This window comes from Calonectris borealis, chromosome 29 (genome assembly GCF_964195595.1).
Source record: "Calonectris borealis chromosome 29, bCalBor7.hap1.2, whole genome shotgun sequence".
NCBI classification, from domain to species: Eukaryota; Metazoa; Chordata; class Aves; order Procellariiformes; family Procellariidae; genus Calonectris; species Calonectris borealis.
In genome coordinates this window covers 4,576,587-4,599,898 of record NC_134340.1, presented here as the reverse complement: position 1 = coordinate 4,599,898, position 23,312 = coordinate 4,576,587, and the positions used below count along the sequence as shown (strand labels likewise).

At 64.9% G+C, this 23,312-nt stretch overlaps 2 protein-coding genes across 4 annotated transcripts; one reads left to right on the top strand and one right to left on the bottom strand.

Annotated features, from left to right (window-relative positions):
- Positions 1 to 294: 294 nt before the first annotated feature.
- On the top strand, positions 295 to 16,546 carry DCAF8 (DDB1 and CUL4 associated factor 8). 3 transcript variants are annotated; one of them, XM_075133402.1, is made up of 14 exons: positions 296 to 422; positions 1,358 to 1,422; positions 6,699 to 6,769; positions 6,852 to 7,525; positions 8,259 to 8,399; positions 8,740 to 8,834; positions 10,521 to 10,631; positions 12,085 to 12,157; positions 12,920 to 12,977; positions 13,201 to 13,308; positions 13,771 to 13,901; positions 15,320 to 15,439; positions 15,533 to 15,649; positions 15,745 to 16,546. In XM_075133402.1, the coding sequence occupies exons 3-14, from the start codon at positions 6,721 to 6,723 to the stop codon at positions 15,856 to 15,858; spliced, it is 1,791 nt and encodes a 596-aa protein (XP_074989503.1). In that variant the 5' UTR covers positions 296 to 422; positions 1,358 to 1,422; positions 6,699 to 6,720; the 3' UTR covers positions 15,859 to 16,546. The 3 variants fall into 3 exon arrangements, with proteins under 3 accessions (XP_074989506.1, XP_074989503.1, XP_074989504.1); XM_075133405.1 differs by lacking the exon at positions 10,521 to 10,631 and having other exon boundaries at positions 295 to 422; XM_075133403.1 differs by lacking the exon at positions 1,358 to 1,422.
- Positions 16,257 to 22,732, bottom strand: PEA15 (proliferation and apoptosis adaptor protein 15). Its single transcript, XM_075133415.1, has 4 exons — positions 22,612 to 22,732; positions 19,572 to 19,745; positions 18,521 to 18,676; positions 16,257 to 18,069 (listed from the first exon to the last, which is right to left on the bottom strand). Exons 2-4 carry the CDS (start codon positions 19,741 to 19,743, stop codon positions 18,005 to 18,007), a joined length of 393 nt encoding a protein of 130 aa, XP_074989516.1. The 5' UTR covers positions 19,744 to 19,745; positions 22,612 to 22,732; the 3' UTR covers positions 16,257 to 18,004.
- Positions 22,733 to 23,312: the final 580 nt, after the last annotated feature.

The window sequence follows — 23,312 nt, the reverse complement described above, 5'->3', positions numbered from 1 at the left end:
TAACATGGGGGGGTGGGCGACCCTGCAATAACACGGGGAAGGGGGCACGGGGGTTCCTACAGTGACACGGGGGGGGCAGGGTGACCCTGCAGTAACTTTGAGGGGGCACAGGGCGACCCTACAATAACACGGGGACACAGACGAGGCGACCCTACAATAACATGGAGGGGGGCACAGGGCGACCCTATAATAACACGGGGGTAGGGGTCGCGGCTGCCATGGCGACGGCGGGGTCGGGGCGGCGCTGTCGCGCGCTGTCGCGCAGCGGCCGTTGCCGTAAAGCGCCGCCGCGGCGCCGTAAAGCGTCCCGCGGAGGCGGTGCACTAAGATGGCGGCGGCTGGGCCTGGAGCCGGTGGCGGAGGAGCAGCCGGCGGCCGCAGGGCCCGCGCCTGAGCGACGGCCGGGAGCTGCCGGGAGTCGGGTCGGTGCGGGGCCGGGCCTCCCCTCCCTCCCCCTCCCCGCCCTGACCGGCGGTTCTAGCCCTGGCTCCGGCGGCCCTCCCCTCCCCCACCCGCCGGGCGGCGGGGCCGGGGCCGGGGCTGGGGCCCGCTCGGGGCTGAGCCGGGCCGGGCCGGGAGGACTCCTCCGGGGGGGGCCCAACCCGGGGGGTCCCGCCGCCCCCGCAGTGTACCAGGCCTTTGGGGGCGGCTGGGCAGGCCTTGATACCCCCGTGGGGTCATCGGGCACTGGGGGGTCCCTGCTACACCCAGGGGGTCGCTGCGTCTTTGGGGGAGATTGGGGGGGTCCCTGCTGCCCCCAGGAGGTCACTGTGCCTTTGGGGGGGGTCCCTGCTGCCCCCAGGACTGTCCCTGTTGCCCCTGTGGGGATGTGGTGCTTTGGGAGGGCGTTGGGGTGGTCTCTCTTGCCCCCAGGGCTGGTCCCTGTTGCCCCCGGCGTGTCGCCATCCCTTTCAGGGAGTACTGGGGGTCCCTTTTCCCCCCAGGGCTGGTCCCTGTCGCCTCCGTGGTGTCGTTGTCTCTTTGGGGGGATGCTGAGGGGACCCCGGCCGTTCCCAGGGTGTTGCTCTGCCTCGGGGGGGTGCTGAGGGTCCCCTCCTACCCCCAGGGCTCCTTCCCTGTTGCCCCTGTGGTGTCACAGTGCCTTGTGGGGTGGCACTGGGGGTCCCTTCCAGCCCTAGAGCTGGTCCCACAACCTCAGTCATGGGAGGGAGCTCAGCTCGGCTGAGGGTCCCTCCTGCCCCCCAGGTCCAAACCTCATTGTCCTTGGGCCTTCCTTACCCCCTCCCTTCCAGGACAGTCCCCGTTGTCCCCAGAGGGGTCTCTAGGGAGCAAGGGTCCCCGGGGCAGGCGCAGCCGGACCCTGTGCTGCCGGGCTTTAACCTGTCGTTTCCGTCAGCTGCCAGCAAACCTCCAGCCCCGGCCTCGGCGCTCGCTGCCCGCGGCACTGCCGCCGCCGTGCAGGTGAGTGGGCCGCCCCGGGTCCGGCAGCGCTTGCCTCATGTCCGTCTGTCCTGCGTGCGGCAGAGGTGGACGTTTGGGCTGCATCTGCCTCGGTCTCCTTCACAATGCCGAATTACTTGTTTCAGTGGCGCGGCCCTGGGCTCCTCCGATGCTCGCCCCTTCGCTCCTGCGGGATTTCTCCTGCCGGCCGGGCTTTCCTCGGCTTCGGGACCACTGCTTCCCCCCGGGGAGCCGGGAGCCTCCCTCCTCCTGGATGGGGTGACGCTGCGTGCTGAGGCAGCCAGTGCTCATTAGCCGCAGTTAATTAGGTCCTGCCTGCACTGGGAGCGGGTTCACGCCGTCCTGTGAGGCGTTGGGGGAGCTGGGGCTGTGCCATGGGATGGCTGGGAGAAGCGGTGGGGAGGTGGGTGCTGCGTCCCCTGAAGAGATGCTGGTGTGTCCAGGGTGCTCCAAGATGGGGATTCTGGACCTCCGTGTAATTGCAGACGGGAAGCTGCTTAATTCACGTCGTCACTAGGACCTGCCGTGCTCCTGGCTAGGTTTGTAATTAACCGAGGCTCTCCCGAATGCGGCCCACTGGCAGGTTTCTGCCCGCGTCTCGGCAAACGGGAGGTGCCCGGCCGGCCTCTCCCCTGCGAGGAGCGTTCGGGGTGGAAACCTGCTCGTCATGGGGTGTTTAATTGGGGTTTAAACCCCCCAACACCATCTCGGGGGGACGGAAGGCTCCTCCACAGCGAACAAACGAGGTTACCTCCATCCAGGTCTGCTGAGAAAACTTTCCTTAAGTAGAAGAGGCTCAGCTGAGCCCAGCGCGACACGTGTGCGGGAGGGACCCGGTGTAAACGCAGGCATGAGGCCGCACCGTGGTGCCCTGTGAGCATCTTGGCATGCCGTGGTGTTGGAAACCGAGATGAGGGACTCTCGGTGGGTTGGAAATGCCCCGCACTTGCTTCTGGCCCCGTTGCTCCTCTGCTTTACATAGCCTGAACGCGGCCGGGTGCGGAGTGCCCGCTGAGCCTGGCTGTTCGGTGTTTATATAGCTATGTAAATATTTTAATGACAGATCACTCAGGGACGAAGCGGCTGCAAGCGCTGCGTTTCCAGCCGTAGAGTGGCTGGGTTGGCGACGCCGCGGCGAGCAGCAGAGTCCTGCGGGCGCTGCGGAGAGGCACCGAGTGCCGGCGCGGATAGATGGCAGATCTCGGGTGGCAGCAAGGGGCTGGAGCTGGCTGCTGCAAGGATCATGGCCTGTGTCCTGCCGGCTCGTGGCATTACAGGTTAGGGTGGCAGCTCTGGATGGAAAGGACCATGTCCTGGGCGTGACCGTTGGAGTTGCTGACCGGTATCGTGCCGGTTTGAGGGCTTGGAGCCTGGCAGGCAGTGGGGTGGCACGGCGGCGGGAGCCCTGGCACGGCGGGAGCCCCGGTGCGCTGTGCCAGCAGGATGCTGAGCCCCAGGTGCTCGCTTGGTAGGTCGAGGCCGTTCCTGCCGCAGGGGGAGGAGGCAGCAGCGCTGTGGCAGCACCCGCAGCTTGATCCCGGCGGCCGCAGAGGCAGCCGGGAGGCTGTGGCATGCAGAGGGATATTTTTAGGGCCCTCGCGAGGGTGCCGGAGAGTCAAGCTTCGAGCATGTGAAGCTGGGAGCGCTGATCCTGTCCAGATGTTGACTCCAGGGAACTGCAAAACCCACGTGTCGGCTCCCGGGGTCGCCCTGCGGTGCCCTGGAGCCATGCTGGGTTCGCTGGCTCCGGCCGTGTGCCCAGGGGCGTTGCTGCCTTGGCAGGGAGACCTGTCCCGGTGCTGGCGGCTCGGTGCGGGGCTCAAATCTCTGGGTGAGGGCTCGGGGCTCTCTGCAGGGCTGACCGTGTCCCAGCTCCCTCCAGTCCGCACCAAGCGGTGTCTCATTGCCTCCCTCCACCAGTGCTCCCCGGTTCAGGGAGGTGGAAGCCTTCGGTGCCGTCTGCGTTTCCAGCTGCCGGTAACTCGAGTGCGGGGTTCCCCCGTGTCCGCCTGCTGCCGGTTTGTCCCCGCTGAGTCCTCGAGTGCCGACGGCGTGCTGTGCCATGCCGTGCCGTGCCGCAGGGCTGCCGCTTGACATGCTTTAATCTCCCTGCCACATGAACAGCTTCGGTGCCTGCGAGCGGAGCTGGTGGGTGGCTGGGGAGGCTGACGCAGAGCTGTTGGAGCCGAGCGCCCAGCCCGGCTATCCATCGGTACCGGGCAGCCGGCACGGGCTGGCGTTGTGCTCCCAGGCGTAGAAGATGGCTGGGGAGCCTGGTGTCCCCGGCACCGGCAGAGGCTACGTCTGTTCCTGTTGTCCGATCTGCTGAGGCAGCTGAGGGCTTTTTTTCTCAATTCTCTTAATTTCCTAGCGAGGTTACAGTCCCCTGGTGTAGGTGGATGAGATGTGAAGTCAGGCTAATTATTTGGTGATGGATTCCTCTCCTCTGAAAGCACGTTTCTGTTCCTCACCTTTGTGAAAAGGCTGCCGTGAAACGGTGTTAATGACAGATCTGAATAGGTAATTTGCCAAAGGAAAACAACTACTGAGGAGCAAAGTCCAAACCCGATTCCTCTTGCACGTGCAAAGACTCTCCCAGCCCCTTGGATTAATAATGCTGCCGAAGGCAAAATAACCGGCAGAGGGAAAGTTGACCTGTTGATGGACTTTCCGATCTCCTGACGACTCAGGTGGCGGGGAGTTAACCCATAGCTGAGCACTGTGGTGTTTTGAGCCTGTTCCTTAGTCAGCCGACATGACAGGCGCCGTATGAGGGACAGAGTCGCCTCGCCGCTTAGAACAGTAAATTAAAACCAGTCCTGCCCCAGCTCCTGCCTGGTCCTGCCCGCAGACCCCAGGGCCAGACCTGGCCAGGCGCGGGGCACCGTCTGCGGCACTGCGAACTCGCCGGCTGAGCGAGCACGAGTCGCCCCCGCCGCGGCGGTGAGTAATCCCCTCGTAGGGCTGAGCCTGGGCGCTTTGCGGGAGGTGAACACCCGCTCTCCTCCCCACCGCGCCGCCGGCGCGAAGCCTTCACGTGCTGAGAGCCGCCGGCGCTGGAGGGACGGGCTCGGCACCGCGTCTGGCTGCCGGTGCAGAGCCGAGATCCGGCGGGTTTGGGTGGGGGAGAGGAGGGATGAGGTTCTGGGGCAGCTCTTGTCCCCGGCTTTGCTTTTCAGCCCTTTCCTCCCCCTATCCATAGTATTAGTGGTTTTAAAGTGATTTTACACAGGCTGGCAGCACCAGCTGGGGAAGAGTTAAAACTGAGGCTGCAGAAAACACTTCACCTTTTTCTTCTGCACTACTACTCTTGTTACTGAGCGAGCAACTGCAGTTGGCTGAAGCTCGCTGGTGTTTTCAGTTGCATAAACTTGGTTTCCTTATAAACACTCCTACACTGTAAGAGCTTTTATCACGCTTCAGCCGGAGCCAGCCCGGCTGCCCAGGCCTTCCCCAGGCACTCCGGCAGTGCCGTTGGGCGGTGATGGTGGTGGTGGCCCCTGCTCCGTCACCCTGCAGCTGTACCTGTGGATCGGCAGCTTTGGCAAGCCCCGCTTGCCTCCTAAATCACCCGTCTCCTAGAGAGGAGCCGTGCTCGGGCTGGGACTGGCAATGACAGACCCAGCCTGCGCAGAGCCTTTCGCCTTCTTTGGCTCTTCAGGGTTCCGCTGGTGTTAATTCCCAATCTAACGAGGATTAGTCTCCCGAGTGTTTGCTGTAATCAGAGTTAATGATGTCCTGGCTTCGACTTTTCCCTGCGTGTAACCGGGGAACTTTCAGCAGACTCCCTGACACTGGTTAAGAGCAAGCAGCTAAACCAGCTATGAAAAAGTCTGACTAAAAATAGAAGGAAAGTAAAGAACGAGCAAAGCATAAATAAAATGGTTGGGGTTTTTTTTCCCCTCCACCTTGGCAAAACCTCTGCTGCTCGTGACTCCGACATGTTTTCCTCCCGTGTCTCGCCGAAAGCCACCTGCGGCCACTGGCAAGCGATGGGCGCCGCGATCCTGGGGGGGGGTCCGCAGCCCCCGGCCGTGGAGGCGGCTCCACTTCACAGCCACAGCCCTGCAGGAGCTGCCCCCACAGCGGGGGGAGCCGGGGCTGCTTTGGCTGCCGTCGTTGGATGCAGCGGGGCCGTGGCTGCTCCTGCAGCCTGTGCCTCCCCTCCCCATGGCAGCCGGCCCTCGAAAGCAAGGGCTGGGAAACGCCGGGAGCCGAAAACGTGCTCGCTTTTGGTTTTCCACGTGCTCACGAGGAATTGGTGAACTGCTCCTGGAGCAACTGGAAATGCCGGGGAGCTCCTAGCCTTGTCACCTGGCTCTGCTCTTGCCCACTCCCCGGGAGGAGCAGAGTTGTTGGGGGTGCCAAAGGCCAAAGCTTGCTCTTGGGGGAGGCTGGGTGGGCTGGCCGGGTGTCCGGGGCCGCTGTCCTGTCTGTGGTGTGGAGGAAAACGGCCCCTTGGCGAGGCTGGGAGGATTTTGTGTGTGGAAAGGTGTTAAAAAATCTGTCGCTGGGGTTAAAAAAAAAAACAACTCTTGAGCAGCTTTTAACTGGCTGCCTACGGTCTGCATGTGCCAAGAAGTTTCCCGATACTGTGACTCGCTGCCTTCCCAGGCACCTTGCCTCATCTGCCTGCGATCTGAGCCCCGCTCCTGCCTCCCTGCCCACCCCAAGCCAAGGATGTGTGTTGTGCAGCTGCCTTGCTGTAGCGGTGGCTGCCAAGCTGGAGCCAACACCTCCTCCTTCCCCTCAGCGTGGCTGGGGATCGCCAGTCGGGAAGCGCCCGTCTTGCTGCGAGAGGTGAAGCGGGGTCCGGGCGCAGGCAGCGGAAACCGGGAGCCGTTCCACAGGCAGGAGGAGAGGCAGCGCGCGGGTCACAGATCTGCTTCCCTGCTAAATCGACGGCATCTGGGCGAATTCAAAACTGGGGAGGAGTTTAGGGGGTGGCGGCGAGCCCGTTACCCAGTCGTGGGTGCCTCAGTGGAGGCCGAGGGATGTTACCGTTCGCTCTGCCCTTGGCAATAGCCGATGAGCTTTTGTTGTCATGCATGCTCATGTGCATCGAGTGTGGTCACCGAGCCTGTAGCCACGTGCGCGCTGCTTCCTCCGCTGATTGCGTTTTCCCTTAGAAAGCGGTGCTCTCCAGACCAGCCCGCAATGCCGTGGGTGTGTGTGTGGCTCCACCGACACGGGGACAGGCCAGCACGTCCCTGTCTCGGCAGACTGGCCGTGGCAGGGATGCTCCAGCTTCTGCTCTCTTCCTCTCTTGCCTGCAGGGTGAGCGCTCTGGAAAACGCAATGTCGGATAAAGGGAGCAGCATGGAGGGGAAGACGGACATAGTAAATGGTAAGGGTGCCGGTGGGGACCGGTCTCCCCGTGCCTGGGGTCTCCTGCTGGGGAGGCTCATGGCCTTGTCTGCACCATGCAGGCAGCTTATCCAGCAGCCCGGAGGAGATGTCAGCCGAGGAGGGCCGAGAAACCTCCTCCGGCATCGAGGTGGAGGCCTCCGACCTCAGCCTGAGCCTCACGGGAGATGATGTGGGGCCCAACCGCACCAGCACGGAGAGCCGGGACACGGACACGGAGAGCTCGGGGGAAGAGAAGGACTCTGACAGCATGGACGACACGGGCCACTACTCCATAAACGAGGAGAACCGTGCCCTTGACCGGTCGCACTCGGAGGAAGAAGAGGAGGAGGACGAAGAGGAGGAGCAGCGGTCCCACCGCCGTGCCCAGCGCAAGCGTGCCAACCACGACCAAGACTCCTCTGACGACGAGCAGGCCCTGGAGGACTGGGTGTCCTCGGAGACCACGGCACTGCCCCAGCCTCGCTGGCAGGCGGTCCATGCCCTCCGGGAGAGGGAGCTGGGCTCCAGCGCCCGCTTCGTCTACGAGGCCTGCGGGGCCAGGGTCTTCGTGCAACGCTTCCGCCTCCAGCACGGTCTGGAGGGCCACACGGGCTGCGTCAACACCCTGCACTTTAACCAGCGCGGCACGTGGCTGGCCAGCGGCAGCGACGACCTCAAAGTGGTGGTGTGGGACTGGGTCAGGAGGCAGACGGTGCTGGAGTTCGAGAGCGGCCACAAGAGCAATGTCTTCCAGGTGAGGAGCGTGCGGGGAGGATCCTCGGAGCGCTGGGGGTGATAGAAGATCCCCCACGGTGGGCAGGTGCCTGCTTTAGAAGCACATAATTTCAGCTGGACGATGCTATGTGGGGCAGGAGAAACGTGTCGTTAAAGCTAAGGGCTGCGGGAGGAGTCCAGCTGCTGTGCGGTGGTAACTAACCATCAAAACCCACTGGTGTGCCCCAAAACCCGCCGTCTCACGGAGCCCTGGCTGGGACGGTGGGCTGAGATGGCCCCGTTCCCTGCAGAGCCTCCCCCTGCTGCTCCTCTGGCCCCCGTGAGCAGCAGGTTTGGGAGTGGCTGTGGGCAGGAGCCACGTTCGGAGGAGGCTGTGCCGTGCCGTGCCGTGGCGGGCAGCCCGGTGCATGGGCAGTGCAGCGGCTCTGCCACCGCCAGAGGGGTCTGGAGGGCTGGGCTCTGCCACCGCCGCGGCAACAGCCCGCGCTTGGAGGGACACTGGCACCACCAGCGTCCCCGCCAGGCTCCCGGCTCTCCGTGCTCGCCAGAAAGGGCCGGGACGATTGCTCAGAGCTTGGCCCATCGAGCCGAGACTTTGCAGTCGCTGCCTGGAGATCTGAGCATCCGGCGCTCGTTGGGGTCTGGCAGGGGTGCTGCCCTCGATTTCTCTCCTGTTTCACCCCCTTCCCATCCACGCGTACACAAGCCCCTGCCCAGCGCTGAAAGCCGCCCCTCCACTTGCTCTCTTCCAGGCCAAGTTCCTCCCCAACAGCGGCGACTCCACTCTGGCTATGTGTGCTCGGGACGGCCAGGTCCGGGTGGCCGAGCTCTCCGCCACCCAGTGCTGCAAAAACACCAAGCGCGTAGCACAGCACAAAGGAGCTTCGCACAAGGTGAGCCCAGACCAGCCCGCGGAGGGGTCGGGTGGCAGCTGGGGACCCCCGAAACACCCAGGGGCCGTCCTGGCTCACCGGGTGCCAGAAATAGTGAAGGCAGAGCTGCTGTCATGGGGGGACCGATTCTTAAATGCTTCTTTATAATCACTGTCACCTCGGAGGGTGACAAGGAGGGTCTCTGTGCCCTGCAAAGCAGTGACGTGAGCGCTCGGCCGCGGGTATAGAGGGCTTGGTGCTGTGTCGGCTCCTGTTAATAGCCGACGGTTTACTGGGAGAAAGGGATCTTGCCACTTTGTTGGGTAAAAAGGGAACCAATGCCCAAGTATTTATCTTCCAGCTGGCCCTAGAACCGGATTCTCCATGCACTTTCCTATCAGCAGGTGAAGATGCTGTAGTCTTCACCATTGATCTGAGACAAGACCGGCCCGCCTCGTGAGTATTTCTCTACCCACTCCCACTGCCAGGACCAGGGAAGCTCCGGAGGCAGATCCGGGGTCCCGGGGGGCTCTCCTGCGAGCGGGTGGCACTTGGCTGCGTAGGACTGAGGGTCCCGCTGTGCCGCTGCATTTTCACGGCAGCGTGTGCCTGTTCAATGGGCATAAAGTAGGAAAATAGGTATTTTTTGGCTTTCAAGCAGTGTTGTCTTCCCTGAGGTACAGGGTCAGACCAGAGAGCTTTTTGGTGGCTGGTCTGGGGCTGGCCATCTCGCGCAAGCATGCAGATATGAACCTTGCTAATTAGACAAGTGCGTTTGAACCCTCATCCTCCCTGGGATGGGGCCCTGTTCAAATAGGAAACGGAAATACTACGGGTGCGGCAGGGCTCTGCGCAGGCGTGCCTGCTGCGGTGGCTGCCAAAGGCTGCCCGTCCAGCACCCGTTTACCCATCCCGCGGGCAGCGGCAGCACTGAGGGTCCTGCGCTCCTTCTGCGCAGTGAAGTGGCTGATGAATCACAGCACTGAAACCTCTCTGCTCTGGCAGCAGCTCGGAGCTCACGGTTCGCCTGACTCGCTCGTCGCATGAGCACTATTGCAGTTAATTGAAAAACAATAATTAGCAAGCAGCCAGGTAGTGCGTGCTGGATCTTAACCCGTATTGCCGAGAGATCTGTCGTTTCTGACAAGCTTCCAAAATAAATCTGCGGCGGGTGTTCAAACAGACGCCTGGTTTTGGTATCATGGTACTTTTCCAATATAGCGGCATGTTATTTTGAAGATGATCCTGTTTAAAACCGAGGGCTTCAGCGCTTGTCTCCTGGTGGTTTGGTTTTATTTGTATGTGCGAGTGCTTTTGTCTACAGTCTTAAACCCATCTGTTTCATAACCAGGACAAAAACTGCCGGCGCGTTTCAAAACAGCCGCATTTAATCCTCATCCCTGCTCCCGCGCTGCTTTGCTGGGTCCATTTCGAGCGGAGTCTGTTGGTCAGTAAACTGGCGTGGGTCTGTCCCTCCTCTTTCTTCGTGGGGATCCACGCTGCTGTTTGGGTTTGATGCTCGCAGGGAATTGTCACCCTGTGAGTGCGAAACCGCTCTGGAGGCAAGGTTCGCAGGCAGACTGTAGGCAGCTCCCATCTTTCATTAAGCAGAACGGTATAATTAGAAGAAAGACAAGCTTTTGAGCTGGCTGTTCCTTCTTGAGGATGCTGCCTCAGTTTGTATTCGTGTCTGCAAAGCTGAAATATTGAGCTCCTGGGGGAGGGGAGACGGTGTGTGTGTCGGATTTCGTTAAATCTGGGCCTTATTACAGCGAGACGGGTGGGGAAAAATAACAGCAGAGCGTTTCTGCTCTGGAGTTAATCCGATTCTGCCCTCGCCGCTGCCTGTCCAGCTGCGTCGGGCTCGAGTTCAGGCCCTGAAACCCTTCAGACATTTCGGAGGAAAACGCCAGGGAATGATTTCACTCTGCATCGCTTGAGTCGCAGACAGAGCATGTGCTCGCTTCAGCTGGGAGGCTGAAATGGTTGGGTGGTGTTTTTTTTGTTTTTGGTGTGTGGTGTTTTTTTTTTCTGGGAGTGAGTAAGAGACTCGCGCAGCGCCTGCTTTTCCCATCTGGACCCTGTTTTGAATTCGAGGTGGATTTTTTTGTTGTTGTTACTATTTTTCCTCGTCTCTTAAAGGAAACTGGTTGTGACAAAGGAAAAGGAGAAGAAAGTGGGTCTGTACACCATCTATGTGAACCCAGCCAACACCTACCAGTTTGCTGTGGGAGGCAGAGATCAGTTTGTCAGGTGAGTCTGTGCTGGGGACCCAGAGTGAGTCCCCAAAGTGGACTTGAACATCCCCATGGGGCCTCAGTTGGTGCCCCCGTGAGCTCTGAAATCTCTGATGTCCCCCCCAGAAACGCTTGTGTCTTCAGTCATTAATGCCTCCACAGCCTGTTCTCCCATAAGCAGCAGGAACACAAGGAGGATTAATAGCGAAGGATTTGGATCCTCTGAGGTTTAGCCCAGGGATCCACTGTCCAGCCTGCCCTGAAGCTGGGAGATCCTTCCCTCAGGAACTAGCAATGCTCTTAACGAGCTTCTAATAAACCTCCTCTCAGTCCCCCACCTGCGGATGGTGCGCGGTGGGCATCGGAGATGAGGTTAAGGCTCGGGGAAGGTCATGGTTTCAGCGGGACCGAGCTCCTTAAGTGACAAATGCAAGCCCCCCTGGCCTTCGAAACACTCAGGGCAGACCCCGGCGTGGGACTGGGCTGTGTCCGTGTGTCTGGCCCCTCGGCTCCCTGCATCAGTGCAGAGCTCCCCTGGAGCCAGTGGATTTTAAGGTGCAACTCCTGTGGCGTCTGTTTTGGGCAGAGGCGAATCGTGCATGCACCAAGCCTGCCTGCTTCCCAGCTCCCCGAGAGCGAGCAGAGCCGCGCCATCGCTTGGCTCCCCGAGGATGCGTCAGGGCCGCTCCTCGGGGAGCAGGGGGATGCCGCAGCCCTGCCGCCGGGATCGCTCGTGCGGCGTCAGCTCCCCGGAGCGCCAGCCACGCGGGTGTCTGGCGTGCAGGCAGCAGTTCCTGGGGAGCTGGGCATGGAAACACTTAACACATGGGCTCGCAGACTGCTCAAACAGCAGCGCCGGTGCCTCGCTAGCTCGGTAGCTTTCAGAAGAGCCCAGGATCATTGCTCCAAACACAGCCTCCCCTCCTTCCTGCTCTCTGCCCCTCTCTCTGTCCTCTGCCCGTATCCAAGTGCCTCCTCTCCCCCTGGCTTCCCCGGCACTGGGCAGTTCCTGGTGGGCTCCCGCATCAGGGAGGCTCGGGGAGGTTGGGGACCCGGAGGAGCCCAAGCCAGCCAAGGGACAAGCGCAGTGGTGTCACGTCCCCCTTGCAGAGCAGCCGCCGGGCTGACAGAGCACACAGGCTTTGACGTTGTCACGCACCACCGAGCAATGCCTCCGACATAACAAGAGGTGACATTAAGCTGCTTTGGCCAAGACTTCTGCCAGTCTGGACCGCTCGCAGCTCCGCAGATCCCTTGGCGAAGGCTGGAGCCTCCAGCCAGCGTTGGAGCAGGTCGTGGTTTCAGAGCTGGCTCAGACGTGGCGACTGCGTGGTCAGGGAGAGCTGCTGCTCTGCCGCTCTCCTCCCACCCCGGCCCGCAGAGGCGGGTAGCGCCGGCCCTCCGTGCCCATCGGCTCGGCATCCCTCATGTCTCGAGTGAGTGCCAAATGCCTGCCATCCTTCCCCCAGGATTTACGACCAGCGGAAAATAGATGAGAATGAGAACAACGGCGTACTAAAGAAGTTCTGCCCTCACCACTTGGTAAGTGGCTCAATTTTGCGGTGTACCGGCGCGATGGGCGGCACGGGGGTCCCTCCCCTGTGGGGATGTGGTGTGGGAGAGCTCGCGGGCGGGTGGGCTGGCAAAGGACATCCCGTGGTGGCCGTCGGCTCTCGGCCACCTGCGTGGGTGGGCGGCAGCCCTGCTGCAGCACTGCGGCTCGCGTGCCTGTCTCCTGCGTGCTGGCACCGAGCAAAGCCGAGCCTGGCGCGGGGTGGGCAAACCTGGGGGGCAACTGCGTCCACTGTGGGGTGAGGGACAGGCAGCTGGGTCTCCTGCTGGCAGCGGGGCTGCCCGTGCCAGCCTCACCAGCAGGAGCAGCCTTTGCCCAGCTCCGTAGCTGGGCTGGTGCCGGCAGCGCTTGCTGTGGAGCGAGAGCCTGGGATGGGGCCTGGGCAGACCTTGCCGCCCGGATCTGCAGAGCGGTCCCTTGGGAGCCTTGTGTAGGAGCGGCTGAGAAGCCTTGCTGGCCAAGTCTCTCGCAGGCTTCCTGCCTGGAAAACTGCTCGAGAGGTTGAACAAACTGCTTGGGCTTTGTTTTTTTTCCTTGACCCAAATCTTCCACTGTCCATAAAGTCCCATCTTGGTGTAGGAAGAGGCAGCGATTTTAGGCTCTGACTTTAAAGCCCTTGCAGAGCAGTCACTCGCACGCCACGCTCGCTAAGCGGGCACGTGGCCGGTGTAGGTGTGCTGGCATGCTGCGGGAGGAGGAGATGGGAGCAGAGCTGTCTGTGCTTTCCCTAGGTGAACAGCGAGTCCAAAGCCAACATCACCTGTCTCGTCTACAGCCACGACGGCTCGGGTGAGTGACCGACCCGCAGCAGGGCTGACGGACGAGTCGCGGGTGGCCCCGGCTGCGGCATTGCGGGATGGAGCCGTCCTGGCTGGGGGAGGCACCGGGGGACAGGAGGGTGCTGGAGGCGCTGCTGGGCACCCGGGGGGCTTGTGGCACACCCACCCCCAGCAGAGAGACCACCTCCGCCACATGCTCCCTGCTAATGCCCGTCTCTTCCATCCTATGCCAGAGCTGTTGGCCAGCTACAATGATGAAGACATTTATCTCTTCAACTCCTCTCACAGCGACGGAGCAGAGTACATCAAGAGATACAAGGGACATCGCAATAACGCCACTGGTAAGGACCGACTGGGATGGGTGCTGGGGCAGGCCGCCCGCCGGCAGGCTGCATCCCCCGCTGCAGAGGGCTTGGAGGCTCTCCCCAGGTCACTGTCGAACTCCCACCACCCCATTCCCCGGCAGCCAGCGGGTCCAAGCTCGCTCCAGCTTCCCCCTCCTCGAGCCCACAACCAGGCTTTGGAGCGGTCTGGAGGTGGGGGGCCATCCCCAGAGCAACCCGGAAGAATAATTGCCTGCTTTTAGCTCATTTCTGCAGCTCCCTCTGTTTCATCTTCCCCTCAAAGACCCTTAACACAAACTCTTGGGCTTGCAAAGAATGAGCTATTATGTGTCTGGGGACGGAAGAGATCCTCGCCGGTAACCCTGGAAACTCGCTGGCTGCCAGGCAGGAAGCGAATTCATGGCAGGGAGCGCTGCCGGGCTCCTGATGGCCTCGGGCTGCTTGTTTCTCTCCTTTCAGTGAAAGGCGTCAATTTTTATGGCCCGAAAAGTGAGTTTGTGGTGAGCGGCAGCGATTGCGGCCACATCTTCCTGTGGGAGAAATCGTCCTGCCAGATCGTGCAGTTCATGGAGGGCGACAAGGGAGGCGTGGTGAGTCCCCGCCGCCGTGCTGCCCTGCTCCTCCTGCGCCACCGCCACCTGCGAGCTGGGGTTTACGTCCACATCCAGCACAAACCGCTTCCACGTGCCCGCAGGAATTTGCTGCCACTTTCCGTGCCTTTCGTACCGAAAGCCCAGCAGAGTCCCCGCAGGCTCCCGGTGCCCCACGTGCAGGGTGCTCGGCACCGCTCCTGCCTGGGGTGCGGCAGCGGGACGGCTGAGGCAGGCTGGCGAGGGCCCCGGCGCCTCGGAGGTCTTCTGGTGTACGAAACCCCACAGGGATTTCACCCAGATGCCCACGGAGTGCTTGTCACCGAAGGAGGGGTGGGGACATGGGAGCTGCTGCTGCCCAGGATGGGGCAGCCCCCTACTCTTCCCCCCTGGGACGCGTGGGGTCTGCGGGGAGAGCTGCACGCTGCCGGGCTGGATCCGAGCGCTGCTCCCCGCGGGGCGTGCAGCTGCGTCCTCACCCAGTCACGTCCAGGAAAGGGACGCAGCTGCACCGGAGCCGGCCCTGCGCCGAATTTCCCAGGCTCCGGCCAATGGCGGTCAGGTCCCGAGCGGCCGCTGCCTGCGCTGGTGGGGGGATCCCTGCCCGCTTTCGGCTGGGAGCCAGCAGACGCTCGGTCTCACGCACCACCCCGGCGGTCGGTGCCCGTCCCCGACGGGCACAGGGCTGGGAGGGGACGTGGCGCTGGTGGCACCCCCGGCTCCTGGATCGGGGAGCAGGTTTTGGGTCGGCATCGAGGGGACGGCAGGTTCCTCGCTGGCGTGGGGACGGGCGGCAGAGCCCTGCCCGCTGCTCCCTCCCGCTCCCGGCCGAGCCGGTCCCCACTGTGCCGCTCCTCCGCCAGCCCCACAGTCGCCTTTTGTCTGGGTGGCCGCGGCGCCGTGCCAGCTCCTGGCGGCTGCTGGCACCACCACCCCCAGCCGGCAGAGCCGGTGCGGGGCCGGATCCGGCACGAGGACCTCCCTGACGGCCGAAGCTGGGCTTCAGTGCCCTGGGATGGATGCGGCCCCTTTCCTGTTGGGTTTACAGCCAGGATTGGGGTTCCCTGCTTTCGTTGCACCCCTTGCCTCTCAGGGTGCACCAGGCTCGGTGCCCCGTGAATTACTCGGCGGTACCCCAAATTCTGGGGTTTGCTTGGGGGGGTGGCGTGTGTGTCCCCTTCCCAGCGCCAGAGCGTGGGGATGCCGGGGGTGGCAGCCCCTCTCCCTGCCAGGGGACCCCATGGGAAGCCTGCCTCACTGAGCCCTACAAGGGCTCCCCGTCTCCCCTCGCGCCGCTGTGCGACACCCTGACCTGAGGCTAGGGTGACGGGCTGGAGGGCCGCCAGAGAGCTTGTGGGTGCTAGGGTCGGTCCCAGTGCCCCATTTGGGGTGACCTCCCCCACCTCTCTCGCCCCCAGGTGAACTGCCTGGAGCCCCATCCCCACCTCCCTGTCCTGGCCACCAGCGGCCTCGACCACGATGTCAAGATTTGGGCGCCCACGGCGGAGAATCCCACCGAGCTGGCCGGCCTCAAGGAGGTGAGACCCAGAGAGCGAGGTGGGGGGGCAGAGGGCTGCGGGGCTGGGGGGAACCCACAGCCCCCTGACCTCCCCCGCCTCGCCTGGCCCCAGGTGATCAAGAAGAACAAGCTGGAGCGGGACGAGGACAGCCTCCACCACACCGACATGTTCGACAGCCACATGCTCTGGTTCCTCATGCACCACCTGCGACAGAGACGCCATCACCGGGTAGGTGCCGGGGTCCCCTCCGTGTGTCCCCCCCTCCTTTGCCAGCTGCTCTCCCAGCCCCTTCACCCCCTTTTTCTGCCCCCCTGCCCCGGCAGCGCCGAAGAGAGCCAGGAGCGCCGGACGGTGACTCGGACGAGTCTCCCAGCTCCTCCGACACCTCGGATGACGAGGAGGAGGGGCCGGACCGGGTGCAGTGCATGCCGTCGTGAGCCCCCCCAGCCGGGGCGGGGGGGCTCCGGGCACGCATCATCCCTACTAACACTTTGAGCTTTGTATTGACTTGTTAAGGACCCCCACCCCCCGTCCCCTCCCTCCTCATCCTCGCAGCCCCCCCAGACCACCGGAGGCGGCACAGCCTTGGCCCGGGGGTCCCTTTCCTCCCCAGGACCCACGCAGAGATGGGGGGGCTGGGGGAATTTTTGTACTAACGTGGCCCCTGGGTCCCCTCTCCCGCTCTTCTGGGGGGGACCCGGCCCCTCGCTGGCGCCGACCCTCACGCTCTTCAGGGCTCCCCCTTCCCCGGGGGCTCCGGCCCCCCCGGGGGGCTGCATCCCCACCTCCCTCCCTCTCCCCCCCCGGGGGTGTTTGCAGAGAGATGCTTGTCTAGTTTGTACATATCAGTGATTTGCACTTGGTTTGGCCCTTCTCCGCCCCCCCCCCCGGCCCCCCCGGGGCAGCGGCCGGAGCCCCCAGGAGCCGGGAAGGTCCTTTAATTTTCTGTTACTTTTAAGGAGATCTCTTCTTGGGGGGAGCGGCAGCGAGGGCTCCCCATCACTGTTAGAGGCCTAATTTTATATGTATTAAAACCAAATCGAACTTGGATGTTATCAAGTTAAAATTATTGTAAAAGTTTGAATATATATTATATATAAATGCAATAAAAACCAACGGAGAGAGGCGGAGGGCTGCGTGTCCCCTTCCCCGGGCTCACTGTGTCCCCAGGCTGCCCCCAGCCCCAGGGCTGGTGTGTCCCCAAGCCTGTCGTCGTCGTTGTCGTCCCCCCCCCCCCTTCAGAGGGCTGTTTTTGCCCCTTTTTGCCGTGTTTTCACCCAAACACCCCCCTCACAGAGCCACGCGACCCTCCAGAGCGACTTTCATCTCCATCTGTTTATGAGAGATCTGTACACAGTCAGCACGGTCAGGGGGTAGAGGAAGCAGGGAGGGTCCCCCCAGGGGCTGGGGGACACCGGAGTGTCACCCGTCCCCCTTCCCCCCTCCCCAGGATCTCACCGCGGGGTGGGGGGTCCCAAACAGTCATTTTGCACAAAAGACAGTTTTTTGGGGAAAATGAATGCGGTCCCTGTCCTGGAGACAATAAATAGGGGAGGGGACACAGGGGGACACAAGAGCTGGCGGCCGCACACAGGCGCTCTGCGGGTTTTAGCTTTTATTAAATAAAATATATTAACATATACTCTCTCCAGTGCCCCCCCTCGCTAGCCCCCCCAGGTTAGTAGCTAGAGCTGAACCCCAAAGACAACCCCCCACACTCACACACTAATGGGGGCTGTGCCTGTTTTCCCAGTCCAGTGCCCCCTCCCTCCCAGTATGGCACTGGGGGAGGCTGGAAGGACACCCTCCCCCCAAAATCAGTCTGGCTGGTTTGGGGGGGCTGCCAGTTCTGCCCCCCCCAACCAAAATGGGGGTTTGGAGTGTCCTTCCAATGGAGATTTCCCCAATGCCTAGGGGGCGTCTGGGGTCCCCCCCTTGAACATCACCACCCTGCACAGGGGCCCCCACTGCCTCGTCCCCCCATGTCACCTCCTCATCCCCCCACCCACCGCAGCCTCCGGCGGGGGGGACACCGCAGACGTGCCCCCACCCTCCCCACGGGGCTGAGGCCTGACAAACTCACACCATCCTCCAGCCTGCCTGGGGGGGTCAGCAAAGACCCCCCCCTCCTGCTCAGCCCTGCTGCTCGCCTCCCTCCCAACCTGCCCTGTCCTTCGTCCCTGCGCCCTCCCGTGACGCTCACTTGGGTCCCTGTCCCCAGCCCTGTCCCCCCCTGGCACTGGGGTGGGGGGTGGTCCCGGTGCCTGTCACCCCCCCAGCCACAATTTGGACTGGGAGGGGGGGTCCCTGTTCCTGTTGTCCCCCCTCCCAGTGAGGGCTTGGGGGGGGTCTCCTGGGAATAGCAAAGCGCCCCCCCCAACACACGCACACCCACACGTGCACACCCACGCACACGCACTCGCAGAGCCGCCCGGCCCCCGGCCCCGGCGTGGGGGGGGCGTTAAGACTTTGTTAGTGACCGTGCCGGCCCCCCCCGCCTGCCCACGCCCCGGGGCTGGAGAGGTGGCAGGGGGACACGGGGGGGGCCACAGCCTTCCTCCTCCTCCTCCTCCTCGCCCCCCCTCAGGCTTTCTTGGGCGGGGGGGCCAGTTTGATGATCTCCTCTTCCGAGGGCTGCCGGATGATGTCTGCCGAGACACGGGGGGGGTCAGTGGGGGCCTCTCCCTGTGTCCCCCCTTAGCCAGAGGGACCCTGGCCCTGCCCTGGGGATGGGGGGGGGTTCCTGTCCCTGCCCTGAAGGTCCCTGGCCCTGCCCTGGGGACAGGGGGGTCCCTGGCCCTGCCCTGGAGGTCCCTGGCCCTGCCCTGGGGATGGGGGGGGACCCTGGCCCTGCCCAGGGGGTCCCTGGCTCTGCCCTGGGGACAGGGGGGACCCTGGCCATGCCCTGGGGGTCCCTGGCTCTGCCCTGGGGACAGGGGGGACCCTGGCCATGCCCTGGGGATGGGGGGGGTCCCTGGCCCTGCTCTGGAGGTCCCTGGCCCTGCCCTGGGGACAGGGGGGTCCCTGGCCCTGCCCTGGAGGTCCCTGGCCCTGCCCTGGGGATGGGGGGGGGTCCATGTCCCGCGTGGAGGGGCTCACCCTTGTACTTCTTGGCGCTGGGGATGCGGGTGAGCTTGGTGTCCACCTCGTCCTCCTCGGAGATCTTGAGGACCTGGGTGCGGTACTGCACCACCATGGTCAGCAGGTCGGGGCGGCGCGAGATCTCGAAGATGTGCTCGATGTACGACAGGTTGTCTGCGGGGACGGGGACACGTGCTGGGCCACCCGCGCTGCCTTGCAAAGGGTGCCCGAGGACAGGGACGGGATGGTGATGGGCACCACAGCAGGGGACGGGGAGAGGGCAGGGAGAGACCGGGGCAGGGGACAAGGAGCTGGGGACAGGGAGCAGGCAGGGATGGGGACTAGGGCAGGGGACAAGGGACAACAATCCCGGGGAACAGGGACTGGGGTGGGGGCTGGAAGAGGGGACAAAGGACAGGAACAAGGGTTGGGATGGGGACCAGAGCAAGTGGCAGGGCCCAGGGTGGGGACTGGGGCAGGGGACAGAGACAGGGACCAAGGCAGGGGACAGGGACAGGGATGGGGACTGAGGCAGGGGACAGGGAACAGGGACCGGGAGCAGGGCCAGTAGCAGGTGACAGAGATGAGGAGCAGGGACAGGGATGGGGACAGGGATGGGGGAAGGGGCCAGGGTGGGGATCACAGGGGACAGGCACAGGGATGGGGACAGGGATCAGGAATCAGGCAGGGGACAAGGACAGGGACTGGTAAAAGGGACTGAGATGGGGAGCAGGACAGGGAAGAGGGGAGGGCCAGGGCCAGGGCTGGGGGACATGGACTGGGATGGGGATCAGGAGAGGGGCCGGGGACCAGGGGCCAGGGATGGGACCAGACCCCAGGGGACAGGTGATGGGGACAGAGATCAGGAGAGGGGACAGGGACTGGGGCAGAGGCCAGGGGTGGACACAAGGGCAGGGATCAGGGGACCAGTATGGGGACCAGGAAAGGAGACAGGGGACCGGGATGGCGACCAGACCAGGGGACAGACTGGGAGCAGGGCAGCGGCCAGGGCTGGGGACCAGAGGAGGGACAGGGATGAGGACAGAGCCACCCCCGGGGGGGGTCTCACCTCTGTCCAGCTTGCTGTGCTTCTCCAGGAAGGTGAACCAGTGGTGGCTGGTGGCGATGGCCTCGCTCTCCTCGCTGGGGATGTCCTCCTTGCAGGCCGACTTCAGCTGCTCCAGGTCCTCGGCCGTGATGTTCTGGGCCAGCTCCTCCAGCAGGCTGCGGTACTCGGCCATGGCTGGCACCACCCGCGTCACGAGCTGCCCGGCCTCAGCTGCTGCCCCCCCCCCCGCCCCCCCAACCCCTGGCCCCCCCCATGCCGCGGCGCCAGCCGGGCTCCGCTGGCCCGTGACTCATGTGACGCTCACGGGATGTGACAGGGATGGGGGGGATGGCAGGACCCGCCGGGCGCTGGCGGCGGCCGCTCTGCTGCGTGTCCCCCCCCGGCGCGGGGGAGCCTCGCACATGCGCCCTGGCCTTGCGCAGCCCCCCCCGCCATTGCATGGTGCCGCTTGCACGCGCACCCTGGCTTTGCAGTGACCCCCCCCTCTTTGCACGCGCACCCTGCCCTTGCACAGCCCCCCCCATCGCATGGTCTGACCCCCCCCGCATGGCAAAGTCCCCCCTCACACACTCACCACGTCCCCCCCCCGCAGTGGCTCTGGGCACCCTGGGGTGGGGGGCACCGGGTGGGGGGACCAGGGGCACCCCCAGTGCCAGGCCCAGGTGGGTGTGGGTGTGGGGGGGTCGGGGCTAAGGGGGGGGTCACACCCTGTCCCCCATCTCCTGTTGCGCCTTGGTCGCCATGGTGACCGCTGCCACCCACCCCAGGGATGCGGTTGCCATGGCGATCACAGTGCCGGCCACCCTTTGGGGTTTCTCCCATGGGCCTCCCCGGTGGTGGCACCCGTGGGTGCTGGGGACCCGGCCACCCCATGTGAGCCACTCAGACACGGGGGACACACGGACACATCGGGGGGCCCCAGGACACACACACACACACACACACACGCCGCTGCTCACCCCTGGCACGTGCACGCATGCGCACCCCCCCCACGCACACGCACACTCGTGCCTACACCCGTAAACACCCCCCCACGCAGACACCTGCACCCACAGACACCCACCCACACCCCACACCCGCACGCACACGTGCGCACACGCATACACCCACACTCTCACCCCCACTCTCACACACTCCCACACTCCCACGCACACTCACACACGCTCCCGCGGGCCCCCCTGCGCGCACACGCGTGTCCCAGCCGTGTCCGGCCCCTTTAAGGCAGCCGATGACTCAGCCCTTGGCCCGGACGCGCGGGTCCTTCCGGGCGGGGACCCCCCCCCGCCGTGGCCGGCCGCCCGTTCCCAGGCCCGGCGGGTCCGGCCCGGACGCCCGGGTTCCCCCGTGCCCCCCCGCCGCGGGACCCCCCCCCGGGACCCCCCCATTCACGCTCCCCATGCAAAGCACCTCATGAATATGCACGAGGGGCGTGGCCCCACGGGGCCCATTCATAAGGGCGGGCGGGGGGCGCGTAATCTCGCCGCGGGGGGGGGGGCAGGATGGGGGGGGGACAGGACACGGGTGGGCCGGTTCCTTCCCGCCTTTGTCTCCCCCGCTCCGGCCAGGTGCGGGGGGGGAGGCTCCTCCAAACACTGCCCCCCCCGTGATTTTGGGTGGGTGGTGATAGCGGGACGGGGAGAAGGGACCCCCCCGGACCCCCCGCAGCCCGGGGGACAAGCGGCCTTTGTGCCGCGGGGCGCCGGCCGGGGCCGCCCCCGCGCCCCCGGGACCCCCCGGGAAACGGAGTCACGGCCCTGCCCCACGGACACGGCCCCCACGGACACCGCCCTGTGGGCATCCTACTGCTGCGTGGGCACCACCGTGCCCCACGGGCACCGCCCTAAGCCACAGGCATCGTGGGCACCGGCACGATCCTGCCCCAGCGGGGGGGCCCACCCGTGTCCCGGGGGTCCCGCCCTGCCCACGGCCGGAGCAGCATCCCCGGGGCCGCACATTCCACATCTGGGGCACATCTGGGTGCGCCGCCATCCCCCCCGCGCCCCGCCCCGTGCCTCAGTTGCCCCACGCGGGGCCTCACGGAAGCTCCGTGGGCCGGAGCACGGGGGGGGACGATGACTCGTGGCCCCCCCAGGCCCCCCCGTCCCGGGGCCGCGGGGCGGAAGAGGCGGCTCCGTCGCCGCCACGGCCCAGTTCGGCCCCAGTTTGGCCCCAGCTGGGCCCAGCCTGGCCCAGGGGCGCGTGACCTCCTCACGCGCCCCTTTCCACTCGTGTTCCTCAGGAGTCCGGCCACGCGCACGCACCACTCCCCCCCCCCGCACCCACCCGCGGGGGGAAACACCCTGCCCGGGAGAATGGGCGGCATCCCGGTGCTCCGCTGGTACTGGACGGCACTGGGAGGACTGGGTGGCACCGTGGGGACGCGGCGCGGGGGGGGGACCCCGTGCCCCACGGGGACCAGGTGGCATCCACGGGGGATGGGGGACACGCCGGGTCTCGGATGGGGATGGGCGACCCGGTGGCACCGCAGGGAGCGGGTGGGGATGGGCACCGGGACCGGGTGGGGACGGGGGACCCCGTGTCTCCCGTGGGGACCGGTACCAGCTGGCACCGCGTGGAGCAGCGGGCCCGGTTCACTTCTTCCCCCCCCCCCCGCGGGTCACGGGTTCGGGCCCCCCCACGGGAGCGAAAGGGGAAGTGGAAGGGGCGAGCGGGACCCGCGGCGGGGGGGCGGCACGGTGGGGGGGTCCTGGCACCGCCGGTAACACCGGGGCCGTTAACCCCTTCCTGGCCACGGCCGGGGCGGGGCATCACGGGTGGGGGCACTGCCCTTTACCGGGGGGGGGACACACACATTACCGGGGGGGGTGTCTAGTACCGAGGGGGGTGTACTACCGCGGTCCCCTGCCCGGTTCAGGGGACCGGGATCGGGACCGGGATCGGGATCGGGACCAGGGCCGGATGGAGGCGGCGGCCACCGCCTCCATCCGGCCCCGGTCCCGATCCCGGTCCCGATTCCGGTCCCGATCCCGGTGCCGGTGGTCGGTCGGAGCCTCCGGTCCCCGCGTAGCCCCGCACTTACCGGCCGGCTGGGGCGGTGCCGGTGGCGTTGGCGGTGCCGGTGCGGCCGCTCGGTATCTCGGTGCTGCCGCTCTGAGCAACGGGGCGGGGCGGGGCGGTGGGCGGGGCTTAACGGGGCGGGGTTGAGTGGGTGGGGGTTGGCGGGGCGGGGCGGGGGGGGGAGGCCGGAGGAGCCGCCCCGCCCCACGGGGACCGTGGGTGAGTGGGTGGAGGCTGGCGCGGATACCCGTGGGGGGCACCCATGCACCGTCCCGTGGGGCAGGGTCCCCGGTGTCCCCCCCCATGCCTTTGGGAGCCCCCCAGGGACCCCCGGCTGCCACTCCAGGAAAAGGACCACGTCGGGGACACCCACGAGTGTCCAGGTCCCTCGTGGGTGTCACTGTCCCCCCAGGAAACCCCAGGGAAAATCCCCACCCGGGTTGCTGCACGGGGATCTCGCAGGGGGGGATCTCGCAGGGGGATCCAGCATGGGGGATCTCCCCAGAGCAGTGTGCACAGGGATCTCCTGGGGGGGTCGGACATGGGGGATGTCCCAGGGGAGCTTCCACGGGGACGGGGCTCACATGGGGAGGGGTCTCGAGCAGGGGGATCCTGCAGGGAGATTTCCACGGGGGGATTTGCCCCAGGAGATCCCCTGGGAGCTGCCACCGGGATCTCACATGGGGGTCTTCAGCGGGGTCTTTTAGGTCTTCAGGCTGCTCT